The sequence below is a fragment of the Pelmatolapia mariae genome, linkage group LG3_W, assembly GCF_036321145.2.
Source record: "Pelmatolapia mariae isolate MD_Pm_ZW linkage group LG3_W, Pm_UMD_F_2, whole genome shotgun sequence".
In the NCBI taxonomy this organism is placed as follows: Eukaryota; Metazoa; Chordata; class Actinopteri; order Cichliformes; family Cichlidae; genus Pelmatolapia; species Pelmatolapia mariae.
Genome location: NC_086229.1, coordinates 89,581,951 through 89,596,048, shown reverse-complemented (window position 1 = coordinate 89,596,048; position 14,098 = coordinate 89,581,951). Strand labels below are relative to the sequence as shown.

General features: G+C 39.0%; 1 protein-coding gene across 1 annotated transcript; it reads right to left on the bottom strand.

Moving 5' to 3' along the window:
* Positions 1-9,965: 9,965 nt before the first annotated feature.
* On the bottom strand, positions 9,966-13,811 carry LOC135932679 (uncharacterized). The gene is made up of 5 exons (XM_065470265.1): positions 13,766-13,811; positions 13,332-13,664; positions 13,082-13,192; positions 12,909-12,940; positions 9,966-10,244 (listed from the first exon to the last, which is right to left on the bottom strand). Exons 1-5 carry the CDS (start codon positions 13,809-13,811, stop codon positions 9,966-9,968), a joined length of 801 nt encoding a protein of 266 aa, XP_065326337.1.
* Between the last annotated feature and the right edge of the window lie 287 nt (positions 13,812-14,098).

Genomic DNA, 14,098 nt, shown 5'->3' with positions numbered 1-14,098 from the left:
GAGACACAAGTTCTGGAAGGTGAATACCAGTTTGGTCCAAGTCTGCAATGTCCACATCTGGATACTCTGCCTGAAATTAGACGCCATCAATTCAGGAAGTCTTTAAAATACATGCTTTATTAATTTTGTCAATGATATACATATATTTTTTTTTTCAAAAAAGCGATTTGAAAAATTTAAAGATGTGTAATCATACCACAATACTTTCAGGAGGATTGACTGGATTCTGAGTCTTTCCAATCTCCCATAGTTGGTTTGGGGTGTAGTTCCGCTCTGTCCGAAGAGAGTGATTGTTCCAGCCTTCAATAAACGTCTCCAAATCTGCTTGGATTCGTGGCAAAAACACATACTGTGCACAAAAAAGGTCAGTACAGTTTGTTGGATCCAAGAGTCTGTCTTCCTCAAGTCCGTGAAGAAGATCGTAGTAGATGTTGGTGACAACATTCCAAACATCGCGCCACAGGCGTTCTATCCTTTAAAACAAAACAAAACAAAACAAAACAAAAAAAACATTTAAAAAAAAAAATCACTATACAGTGACATTCATCCTCATAAAATGAAATAATTTCCAAGCATTCTGTGCAAACAAAATGTTATGGGAATACTACACCTGGCAATCAAAAATATGTTTTTGTTGTAAATTAGGAATACCTTTGGTTATGCACGCTTTTGCCAGACATAAAGCTTCCTCTACCACAGCCCCGAACTTCAAACATGTATCGAGCAATGTCAACATTCTCAACTCCTTGGTCTCCCCTCACTCTAGAAATATGAAAAACAAAGGACGCAGAAATGACAGAGTATCACATTTTAGCAATATTTTAAAGTTAAACATTTAAAGAAAAATGTGAATGTTTTACATTCAACTGTATAATATTTTTAGGTCTCTTTGAGCTCTTATGCAGAGCTATATTTGTAAATATTTTCCCCAAAAGTACAATGCACAACTAGTAATGTTAACTTGCAAAGTCAGTGAAATGGTTGTTCTGTCACAGTCTGGCTGAGCAGCTGACTGTGTGAAGTATGAATAGTGGACCCAAGTGCAGACAAAAATGGAATGTGGAACAAAACTTGAATGTTAACAGAAAGCAAGCCGTTTCTTAAGCCTGGTAAAAACTATACAAAACAAAAGGCAGAGATGAAGCTAAACTGGGCAGACTAAAGATAAACATAAAAACCAAAACATGAAACTCGCCGTGGATACAAAGATACCTGAAACATGGAGCGTAGAAGCAGAGACACATGGAAACATGGCACAAATGACAACAGACAACATGACAAAGAATGAACAGAAACACACAGACTAAATACACACGAGTGTGATTAGAGAAAATGAAAACACATGGGAAACAGCTGACACTGATTTGACATATTTGTCCATATTTATCTGATCTTCTACATTTGTACTACATTTGTACTCGCCCCCTCATACACTTCGCTCTTCTTCAGTTTCCCTTCTGTCTGTTCCACATGCTCGCCTAACTACAATGGGACTCAGAGCCTTTAGTTGTTCTGCCCCAAGACTTTGGATGTGCCTCCACCAGATCTCCGGACCATAAACTCTTTCACCACTTTTAAGTCACGTCTCAAAACCCATCTATTCAGAATTGCATACACCTGATTCTGTATTAGTCCATTTTAACTTGCTCAGCTTTTTATACTGTCATGCTTGCTTTTTTCTTCTTTAACTTATGTCTAAATTTTATTTGCAATGTTTCAATATATTGTATTGTTGCTATTGTAAGGTAAACTTAAGGTGTTATAAAACGTATTATTATTATTGTAGTATTTCTCTGCAAATAGAATACAAATGATGGGAAAATTCAATCATTTCCAGACAGTAAGCATGTGTGTCAGGCACGAACGTGTATTCAAAATTGAAGTGAGACTGATTTAAGCCTCTATGCTCTAATGTGAACAGCTAGTTTTTGCATTATACCTCGATGGAAATCCATGCTTCTGTACAGCCTCAAGGAAGAACGTCAGTGCTGTAGAAGCCTTGTTGTTGTTAGCTGCTTTCAAGTACAAGATCTGAAAATAAAGAGACATTATGGAAGTACTAGTACTAGCATCACATTTTCTGCTATTTTAGTGAAGAATGCAAACCTTCCTTGAGAAGCCATCAACACCACCAAACATCACAAGTCCATATCTGTAAAGAGACAAAGACACAGCCCCTAAGACTTCAGACACTGAGTATAACGGGCGACCGTGGCTCAGGGGGTTGGGAAGGGCACCTGTAACCGGAAGGTCGCCGGTTCAATCCCCGGCCTCTCTGTCCTGGTTGTTGTGTCCTTGGGCAAGACACTTTACCCTACCGCCTACTGGTGTTGGCCAGAGGGGCCGATGGCGCGATATGGCAGCCTCGCTTCTGTCAGTCTGCCCCAGGGCAGCTGTGGCTACAACCGTAGCTTGCCTCCACCAGTGTGTGAATGTGAGCGTGAATGAATAATGTCATTGTAAAGCGCTTTGGGTGCCTTGAAAAGCGCTATATAAATCTAATGCATTATTATTATAATTAATTAATTGTATTTTTCACCAATAATCAAATATGAAACATTACAAGTTAGGACTTGTCAAATTTGAAAGTGGATCACACATTTCTAAAAGCATGCAAAGGCTGGTGAACTTCTCTTAATCTGTTAGAATTTAGAGAATAAATATATATATATGTATATGTATATATATTTATTTATAACTGCTAACTTGGCAGTAAAGTAATGGCGTAATGTAAAATACAGTGTTTGCATATGCATGAATGAGTTAAATAGTAATGTGCCCAAATGTGCCCTATGACTATTGAGTTATGTTAAACTTACCTAATTAACTTATGGTTGGTGTCAATGTGGAGCAGTGACAGAGGACCAGGAACACTGTATGTCCTTCTAACAACACATCCAAGATTTGCCATCCTTTCAAGGATTCCAGCACTGTCAACACGACGCATGGAATCCCATACTCTGTTCCACTGCACCCTGTGGCCCAGTGCCCTGAGGCGTCCTTTAACCATTCTGTAGCCTAAAACGACATTCCATAGTGAAAGAATTACAACAGCACATTGGAAGGCACTTATAGTACAGTAAATCAAACTACTAACTAATCATGACATTCAGCTAGTGTTATTCATGTAAATATGAAATGTTGCTAGCAAGAAAAATAAAATAGAATCTTATTACAAGCATTATTTTTCACATGAATAACTAACCAAGATTTTTCGATTCCTGTTTTATGGCTGCAATTAAGTTGTCAAGTTCATCATCTGATAGTGAGCTGTAGGTTGCCGTTATTGAGAGGCCCCACTCTTCCATTCTTCGTCGGACTGTTTTCTGTGATATGCCCAAAAGCTTGGAGATACAAGGAACGGAGAGGTCCATCTTTATTAGACCTTTGAGGTGGTCTTTGGAAACATAGAGCTTTGCCCTCCCCCGTTCACCAGCTGAGCTGTCAACAACAATGGCAGACCTTCTTGTATCCATATCGGAATGGATGAGGCAGATGAGGTGGTGAAGAGCTTCAACTACCTAAAAGATGGTTGCATTAAAATATTTAGTTGGATGAAGTCCTAGAATTCAGTTTTACCATCTTAGTAACATTATTCTTATCCCCAATCTTTATATTGAAACACAGAACAAAATTTCATCTTGGATTTAACAAAGCAATGGATGACAGGTGTATTTGTATAGCATAATTACTACACTTTAAAATTAACATTATAAGATACATAAGAATGGCATATATTGAAACGATTTTTAAAGGTAACCAAAACTAAATCAAATAAACCTACCAGTGATGGAACATTAATATGAGCAGAAAGAGAACAGACTAGAGTTGATGCGTTCACGCAGAGGAACTCAATATGATCAAGATCCAAGGGCTGTTGTTGGTAGGACTGCACCAGCCTATTTTGAAGGTTTTGGAAAACATGTCTTCCTAAAGCCACCTGAAAGAAGAAAAAAATTATGGAATTACTGATATCATATGAAGTGCATTGAAGGAACAATGAAATGTTTTATTGCGTAAAACTCAATAAAACAAAATAATATTCTCATGAAAATCTTTTTATTTTTATTAACTTTGTAATACAGTAAAGAAACTGAATTGCATTAAAAATTATTTTTAAATATGTTCTATCCTGTGCCACCTTGCTGTATTCAAAAAATTCAAACAACATTACTTTAATAATGAAAAAAAAATGAACCCACCAAAGAGTCACAGGGACATCCCAGGTTCTCTGTTCTGGAGGGAGATAGACCAAGGTCCACTTGATTTACAGTCACCTGTTAAGTAAAACAATCAGACAATTTTCAAAGATTTACACGTTTCTCTATGGATGTATCATACACTCTCCTATTTAAGAAGGGTTCTCTCTGAAGTACCCCGTGGACGTTCCCATGATGACACAGATGACCCACAAATTTAGTATAGCACACTTCAAAACACAACCCGATGCAGAAAGACTTTAAAAGTCCCTAAACACATTTGACATCTGTTAGGGTTGAAAATTTATTTACAAGTTTACAAAATTATTAAGTAAGGCTGTTTCATTATTTTTTTAAGATTTACACAATGCAAATGTGCTCATAAGCATGTTGGCACTCCATGGTTGAAGGTTGAGAGCGTCATTCAGCGCTGTATTTGAAATGTTGCAGGTACACATAGAATGCAGAGGGGGTTTTTGCAGCATGCTTACAAACACACGATAATGGTTAGATTAGTCTCTGGGTTATGGAGTCTGAACAAGATGCCGTGAACTGGGCCTTAGAATCAGCATCTGTTTTTATTGTCACAGTATATAAGCTGTAAAGCGTTTCAGCATTATCCTTTTTGGGAAGTTGGTTCACACAAAAAGCTGGCACTATAAACTTGTAATTTCAACTGCTGAAGCAAATTCAATCTTTTTAAATCTTTTTCTCCTGAATTCCTTCTTAAATTTTTGAACACGACACATTCAGCAAAGCAAATATCAATAGACATTAGCTTACTGACACCAGACAGACACTGCACTACAGTTACCACAGAAGCATTCTTGGTCAATCTGGTACTGTATGACAGAGTACTTCTTAATGTCACTGCCTATAAGCTGTCATAAATGAAACGCTCACTGAAGCTAGGTCCCCTAACTTTCAGTAGCTGTTGAAAGTTGTTGTATACTGTAATTACTGTAGTATTACTCTAACACAAACTCGGGGGTGACCTGGGACCAGTGCTAAGGTCAAGTCAGAGCATTTCAGTTCCAAATATTACCAAAACGACATCTCACCGGGATTAAACTTAAATCCAAACACATAATTCTCCACGATGCTGCTGATGTTTAAGCAGACAGACCGTGCCACACAGGAGACTATTTGAACACATGCAACACTAGGGCTAATGTTGAGAGCCCTTTTTAAGCTAGCTTTTGGCACCGTGAAAAATTACAGTGTAGTAACCGAACATGATATTCAAAAATATATGTCTGGACAATTAGCTTGTTCCAGTAAACCATAAATTAAAGCTTACCTGCGCTGCAGAAGCGCCACCGCTGTCCTCCATCTTCAAACTGTGTTACCCTTCCAGGACCTGAAGGTCCGTAAAGCATCCCCCCCGACAGCCAAGCCCATCTGTTCTCTGATTGGATTGTTTAATTTGTGATTGACATGACATTGACCAATCAGCTTAAAGGAAGAAAAATAGGGTCAAAATTCGTACTTGTAACTTGCAGGGGTTTTTTGGCTAAGTCCACACACAAATCTTTTTTACACACGCACAAATCTGTTTTACACACGCACAAATCTTTTTTACAGATACAAATCTTTTTTACGCACACACAAATCTTTTTTACAGATACAAATCTTTTTTACGCACACACAAATCTTTTTTACAGATACAAATCTTTTTTACGCACACACAAATTTTTTTTACGCATACAAATCTTTTTTACAAGTACAAAACCGATTTACAAGTACAAAATATTTATGACCACATTTTGAGCCCATACACCACACCCGCAGCAGATGTGCTCGGTGTGAGGTCTTGCAGCAAGCTATCAAACACGGCGCATTTCTCGGCTTTAAAAAAAACGCTATGCGTCGCCAGGTGTTTCATCAGATTCGAGGTGTTACTTCCTTTGACAGTATCACAGCATCACCTTAAAGCACTTGTTGCAGGCTGCTGAGTTTGCATCTTTTGCTGTGAAGTACAGCCAGACTTTTGACCGCTTGGCCTTGGGCATTTTTAATCTGTAGCGCTGCTCTAAAAGAACGTACGTACCTGGCCCCGCCTACTATCCTCTGAAACGTAAAATGATTGGCTAGAATTGGTTGCTAGAATTTGGCTGCCCAAATGAAATCATCAGAGCAAGTGTGTTATTGCCACCAGGTGTGCGAGCCTTAAGGTGGGAAACTCCTCTGGTCCTGACAATGCGCATAGGGACAAATTGGCTGATAGCGATCGCTTGCTGAGGCATGGGTGTGTCCTGAGGTGGTCTATCAGCTGTTAATGGACCTATTAAAAGGGAGCTGGCTGAGTACTAATGCCAGTGTGAAAAAGAGGGACCTCCTGCCTGATTGTGAAGTGTGGCGGCTCATTTGGAGACTTAGTGTAACGTGACAACCCAGTCCCGTCAGTAGGAGACAATGCGTGTGATTGACAGCACGGCAGAGGTACACCTGTGAGTAGTGTCTCCACTGTTGTTCACCAGGTGCAGCTGTGTTGGGAGAGGGTCGCCATGGCTATTAGCCATGCCAGCTTCCGGGACGATGGTTCTGGCCAGTATTTATTTACTTGCAGGGCGATGCCACGAGGGGAGCCACAGTGGCATCGAGCGACAGACTCCAGTGCACAGTGTGAGCTGGGCTGGGATGTGACGAACCCAGTGGAGGAACGATTCGATTCAATTTTATTTATATAGAGCCAAATCACAACAATGTAGAAAAGCATTTGATCAGTGTAGTGAGGAAAAATAACATATACGTGAGGTGAAAGATCAAGTCCATTATTATTCACCTTAATTGGAAAATCTTAATTTAAAGGTAAGTTAGACTTTGTTAGAGAGACAGATAAACATAATTTAAACGGCAAACTTCCTTGTAGACTTTCAGCAAATGATGAATTGTTTGTTATGGGATCTCTGTCTGTCTGAAGAATGGATCCCAACATACAGAACTTAGAACACTTTTCAGAAACGGAACAATGGGCTGTGTATCAAGAGTTGTAGCTCATTAATTTCTGTCAGTTGGTCTTTTTTTTTTTTTCCTCCCCAAGGTTTTTTGGCCAACTGATCCTGGTGGATGCAACACCTTCCTGTCCATCACTGAGTACTTAATGTTCCTCTGCAATGCTCACAGGATGGACCGTTCCTCCCTATCAATGAAGTGCACAACCTGATCACTGAAACAGGCTAGTCCTCTGTTGGTGTAAAGAGACTGCAGAGTCCTGGCCTGAGGAGGGAGCTCTTATGTGTCGTGTCATCTGCTTAGCCAGAGGTTGTTTGGTTTCCCCAATCTACACGTTTATGGGAATGGCCCTTGCACCTTGTATACTGTATTACTGTTTGTGCTGGGGAACCTGGTCCTTGGAAGGCAATATGTCTGTGAAGGTTCTGCACTCTCCACCAATTGCTCTTAGAACTGAAAAGAAGTTTCTCAGATGAGAGGTGACATCTTCAAGAAACCTAAAGAAGTCCAGACACTTTTCTTTCCAAGCTCCTTAGACTGGTCCTTGGAGTGGACCAAGTTTTGGAGTAGTGTGTTTTATGGTTTGAAAGCCACAGAGACACAGTGTTTCAAGAAAACACATCTCAGATACTCCTACTGAACACAAGATCCTCAAAAATGCAAGGATTCTGCTCTTGGCGAATGTGTTGTTCTTCATGAACTACGTAACATCATGTGGAGACAAAAGTAGGATCAGTGCAGTGATTCATTTACTTTCTGGCCAAAAAAGAAGTTTCAGTCATCCATGCGGTCGACCTACCGATGATGATCACTAGAAATACAGCAGCCAAAGTAGCCATCATCAAACATGCCAGCTTAGTTATTAAACTGGAACACTGCTCTGCATGATCAATAAAGGAGACAAAACTTTATGAATTTAAAATGTTTACATTTTACACCAAAATTCTCCTCAAGGCAAACACATTTAAGAGCCCTACCTGTACACTTGTTATCAATGGCATGGCACGGCTCCTCCACAGTCTCAGACTCCGAGGTTGAAACAGAAATCCAGTCTAAAATAAACAGTTCAGATTTGATTTGATTTATTTTTAGCTGAGAAGGGGACAGCTAATATAAAACAATTCCTAATTCAGTAATTACTCTGGCTGCAGAGTAAGTAAGTAAATTTGGTATCCAGATGAAGCTCCTCATTGTATGCATCGCCTCACTGCTATGACACTTTATCTCTGAGATCTTCTGTCTTTTGATTTAAAGAGGTGGAGTACTGTACGTGTTTATTTCTTCATTCAAACTGGGTACATAAATGTTTGAGCAGAAACTTTTACTTGGAAGATGAGACATCTTAACCAGTGAATTTAATAACTCTGCCTGCCTAATGGAGAAGCTGGGCCTCACAGACATTAACTGAAAGCACTAGTTTATGTAATGTACCAAAAAATAAGCAATGAGTAGCGTCTGAGAGCAGTCTTAGATTCTACAGCATGTAATTTAAAGGTGAAAGTTAATTTTCCTACATAGATAATTTGGCATTACCTTCACAAAATGAGGTAATGCCAACATATTTTATCACATATTTTTTGTTAATTTGGTTCTCATTTAGTTAGAAATGTTTATTTATCAGATGGACATAAATGATTATTGTGAGCTTTTCTTGACCATTAGTCTTTGTTCTACTTTTTCACTAGATGGCCTCAACAGGAAAGAGGTTCTCTTATGCAACCAGGTTAAAGGAAATCTACAGATTAAGGTGTAAACTAGAGGGGCAAAGATGCTGACTTTAGCATCAAATAACATTAAACATTTTCTTTTTGTGCGCAGTTGGATAGGTTAACAGATGCATGCCTTACTCAAGTCTGTACACATTCTGCAGGACAAACAGATGACTATGACTGAGAAAGCAACACGTGCACAACTGGTTACGGCTTTATCTGATGATGTAGCTGCTGCAGAGTAATTTGTGAAAGTTAGACACAGGAACTGTGGCTGAATACTCTTTCCTGTTTAGAATACAGCATACATCATATTGTGAGTAAGCTGAATATCCTCTGTATGCCATTAGTAACCTGCTCAGCTTACAAACTATTTCCTTTACAATACTGTGTGAAAGTCTTGTTCACATTTGTTTTAATGAAACAAATGTAAACATAAAGTGGGGGAAATGTATATAAGGCAAACACAAGAGATACTCAAGAAGAGTTTGTCCAGTTTTAAAAAGCTAAAAAGCCAATATTTGGTATGATTACTTCTATTCTTCAACACAGCCTGCAATCTGTTGAGCAGCTTTCTTGTGGTCATGAGGAATAATTTTCCAGCCTTCCTGAACGATATTCAGAACTCTTCTTTGGATCTTTACCATCTTTTGTACCCATACTTCTTCAACAATGTTAAACTTTGGGGAGGCCAAATGATGACAGGTAGGGTTCCAGTTTATGTGGGGTTTTTTTGTTGTTGTTTTTTTTTAATCCAGGCATGCTTTTACTGCATCGGCAATGTGTTTGGGACCATTATCATATGTTTGGCAACTGCTTTATTTTTCAGGATAAATAAATGTGCGAATCAAACACTTTTCAGATTGTTATGTGGCAGATCACTTTTTGAACTGGTGCCAGCAGAGCTACCTCCAGATCAACACTGGAAAAACCAAGGAGCTGGTGGTAGACTTCCGCAGGCACAGACATCCTCCACTGGCAACCACTAAACATTCAAGGCATGGACATTGAGGCTGTGGATAGCTACAGGTGGCTCAGGTCTTTTGGAGTGAAAGGCCCACACCTGGGCCTTCTATGACTCTGTGGTGGCCTCAGCCATATTTCACGGTGTGGTCTGCTGGGGCGGCAACATCACGGCTGGGGACAGAAAGAGACTGAACAGGCTGATCCGGAGGGCCAACTTTAGAAGCCCCCTGGAGCCAGTGGAGGTGGTGAGTGACAGGATGATGGTGGCTAAGCTGTCATCCCCATTGGACAACATCTCCCACCCCATGCAGGAGACTCTGGCAGCACTGAGCAGCTCTTTCACTGGCAGGCTGCGGCACCCACGACGTGGGACGGAGCGATTCCGCAGGTCTTTCCTTCCATCTACTGGCAGACTCTACAACAAAGACCTTGCAGACGACCACACACGTGCAGACACACACAGACAGCGCTGGGCAGCTCCTTCAGTAATACATTGCTGCACCCACAGAATGCGAGGGAGAGATTTCGGAGGTCTTTCCTAACAGCTTCTCTAAAATGTACAACAGCAGTGAAAGCACACATGTCGAAACACACATGTGCAGACACTAAGGTCCGTACATAATTTTGCAATATTCAATATGCTATTAACATCCAACCGCTGCACTATGAAAGATTCTGTTCTAATGCTAGAAGTATACTGTAGTATTGTAACTTCATATATTTATATCTATATTGTACATTTATCTAAATTATATTTATCCTTATATTTCTTCTACCTTGTATAGTGTATCTATCCTTTTATAGTATGGCTCTTAAGTATACTGTTTATATTTATTTATTCCTGCATTGTCTACTTTGCTGCTGCAACAATGTGAATTTCCCTTCTCTGGGACTAATAAAGGCCATCTCACTATCAAAATCTGCATGTGTGTTTGATCGGGTAAACGAAGCTTGTAGTGGAAAGTACTTTGAGTGCTTAGTTATGTAGAAAAGTGCTTTATGAGTGCCAGTCCATTTGCAGTACCTTCTTCCTTATGAATAGCTTTTGGACAGTTGCTCTTTTGAGATAATTTCCCAAGACTCTTCAGGTGAACAATAGCTGACTCAGCTGAAGCGTCAGATGCATCTCATGTGTCATGTCTTTGATGGATTTTTACTTTTTCTTAAATACATGTCTTTCAGACACCATTCTGCTGCTTTAAACAGCATTTTAGACTTGGCATGTTTTCTTATGTCTTTCACTTGTCCATTTTCCTGCACACCATATTGTGTTATACTAGGTTTTTTGTCAAGCTCTTCAGGAATCAAATTGTTTGTTCAAAAATACAATTGTGTGTAATCTTGGACATTTTTCACAGATTCAAATAAAGTATCAAAAGAAAATGTAAAATTGGTTGTTGAAACGCTGCAGGTTAGATTGACCATAAAAAAAATCTGCACAGTCTTATTTGAAATGTATCTGCCACCCAACAGTAGTGGTTAAGATAATCACAACATGAATATCTGACAGCTAGATGCAAATGTCCACGTTTGGGCAGTTCATTTCATCTTTCACATTTTAAATCCACAAAGTGCACTCATAAACATAACGATCTTCGAAAGGTGTCACTGATTACCCCTTTGTTATTATTAAATTATTAAATCATTAGATACTATTGTTATTACTACATAAACTGGAATGTATCAGTGGTGTTTGGCCAGTTTGGGACATAATAACTGGGCCATGCAAGCAACATAGCTACAGCATGGACTTTCCTCCATGATGATTTTATGGCTGAACTGAATGCATTTCCATGTAGTTTTTTTAATCGAAAAGTAAACTAAACAGCATTACCCCCATAAAATGATCTGGAGATGCTGTAGCAACACCTATACTGCTACCAGTAAAGAAAGGACACTAGCAAAACTAGAGAAAAATTAGTCAAGAGGGACAAGGAGAAGGGGACAGCCTGTGGCCACTAACTGCAAATCCATTTCCTTTTTAGTGGTTGTGCTGTCGTCTCATTCATTTACATCAAAAGAGATCAAATTGATTCACAATTATTTGCGCTTCCTATATCGACAGAATGATATCCCTGAGGTTTAAAAGTGCATGTTGAATCACTGCACAAAAGCTTACGATTTGTTAAAATGATACATATTGCAAGCCTTGCAAATCTAAAGAAAAAAAACAAAACAAAAAAACTAAACTAGGCTATACATTTGAACTCTTACTGTTAATGGGAACCATCAGTGCATAACGCTAATGTACCTGATCTGTTCAGTCTGTATCAAGTAGTGAATACTTCCTGTCAGCCTGTGCAGAGTGTTTTCACAAGTTCTGAAGGCGCTCATATTTGTCATGACCTTGTATAGACGTCAAGCAACCACTGACTCTGTTGTGGTTAACGGTCAGCAGTTGCACGGCTTTGAGAACATGGGCATGAAAAACAAGTTGTGAACCTGTCATTTTCAACTTATTCTTTTGTAATTTAGTCTTTTCTCGGTGTGTCAAATATATTTCTCATGCAGTATCGATATGATGTGATTAATTCTTTTTATTTATTCTCACAATCCCCTATTATTTATTAGGAAACAGGCACATGAGTTCCTCTGCCTTTACTAACATAGTAAGATGCAGTGAAGCTACATGAAACACCAGAAGATTTAAGATGAAAGGAATTTATATTTGTACTGATATTCAAGATTCATTACAGATAAAATAATTCTAGAACAAGACCAAAATAACTGTACAAATGCTCACAGTATCATAGCATTGTCCCATCTTTCTGCACCATAATATTTATCTAGAATTGTTAATACCAAAGGAGGAGGAAGAAACCTACAAAGAGGAAGAGCCATCAGCCAGAAGGCTCAGTTGCTTTCTGAGTCTATCGAGCGGAGGAATAAATAACATTTGTGTCCACTGATGCAGGCCTGTGGTGACTTTCTGTGTCTGGCCGAAATGTCACAGCTCCATTGTGCAGGAGTTCTGAAATCTGCCTCTGTCGATAAGAGAACTGTCAGTCTCACAGCGGAGTAGAAAAGTAAACAATCATTAACTGATAAATAGTGAAGGACACAAAACTAAACACTTTACCTGTCGTTTCAGATTCTCTTCTCCAGTGTGAGCTACGGCAAAAAATAGAAAATTTATTTTTGAATTATATTGTTAAAAATATTTGCATTATAGGATTAAAAAACAACAACAAAAAAACCTGGTAATAACAGACATGGAAAAAACAAAACAAAACACACACACAATAAAAATACCTTTCTGAAGCTTTTTGATTTTAACAGCCAGACAAACGATGACTGTGATGAGGAAAACAGTCAGAACACCGAGGATCACACTCATCACATTTGGTAATCCGATAAAAGTGTCTGTGACAAAGAGAGATTATAACAAATGAAATGACAGCAGCTGCAGTTTATTAAATGTGTGGTTCAGAATCTAACATCTTAAACTTTGACTCTTATTTTCATGAAATTCAATAAAACCAAATGAAGACATCATTCTTACCTTGGACCACTAAATCTGTTGCTTCGACAATAACTGGACTGCTCTGTATTTTAAATCCACAGAAATAAAGTCCAGAGTCCAATAAATCCACTTGTTTAATTTTGAGAAACACAGTTGATATGTTGGTGCTCATTTCAAATTTTCCATTTTGAAATCCATCGCAGAATGAAGCAGGTTCATGAGGCTGGAACATCGCAGCGATACAGGTGAGTTTGGCTCTCTTGGTCACTCTGAACCAGAATATGTGTGTGGGAGAACCGGAAAAGTTGGAGCACAGCAGCGTGACTTCTTTTTCAGACTGAACCTCCAAAGGTTGTGATACAGGGATCCAAGCTGAAAAACAAAAGAAAATAAATAAACCCAAACATGAAGCAACAGAATCTTAATCAGCAGAATCAGCTGGTTCTGTGGAGTAAATGAGTTGCTGTACTTACTGAGACTGCAGACAAGTAAAACTATTAGAGAGTCAAAGTTCCTCATTGTGCACACGATGACCCTGAAGTGGTGCTCTACAAGTTCCTATATGGTAATCTGAAGAGGTGTGGTTTTTAGTATCTGTATGTGCTGTACAATACATCTGTGAAAGAATAATCACGCCCCCCAGAAAGTTTAACCCTAACAGTGAACCAAGAGACAAAAATCGTGATTGTTCGCATGTAGACTCAAACCACTGTTGAAGTAGTTTATCACATCTGCTCATTAAAAACAAACCTCTCAGAAAGTCCCAGTACAACTTCACATTAACACTCTTGGAACTGGGGTTACAG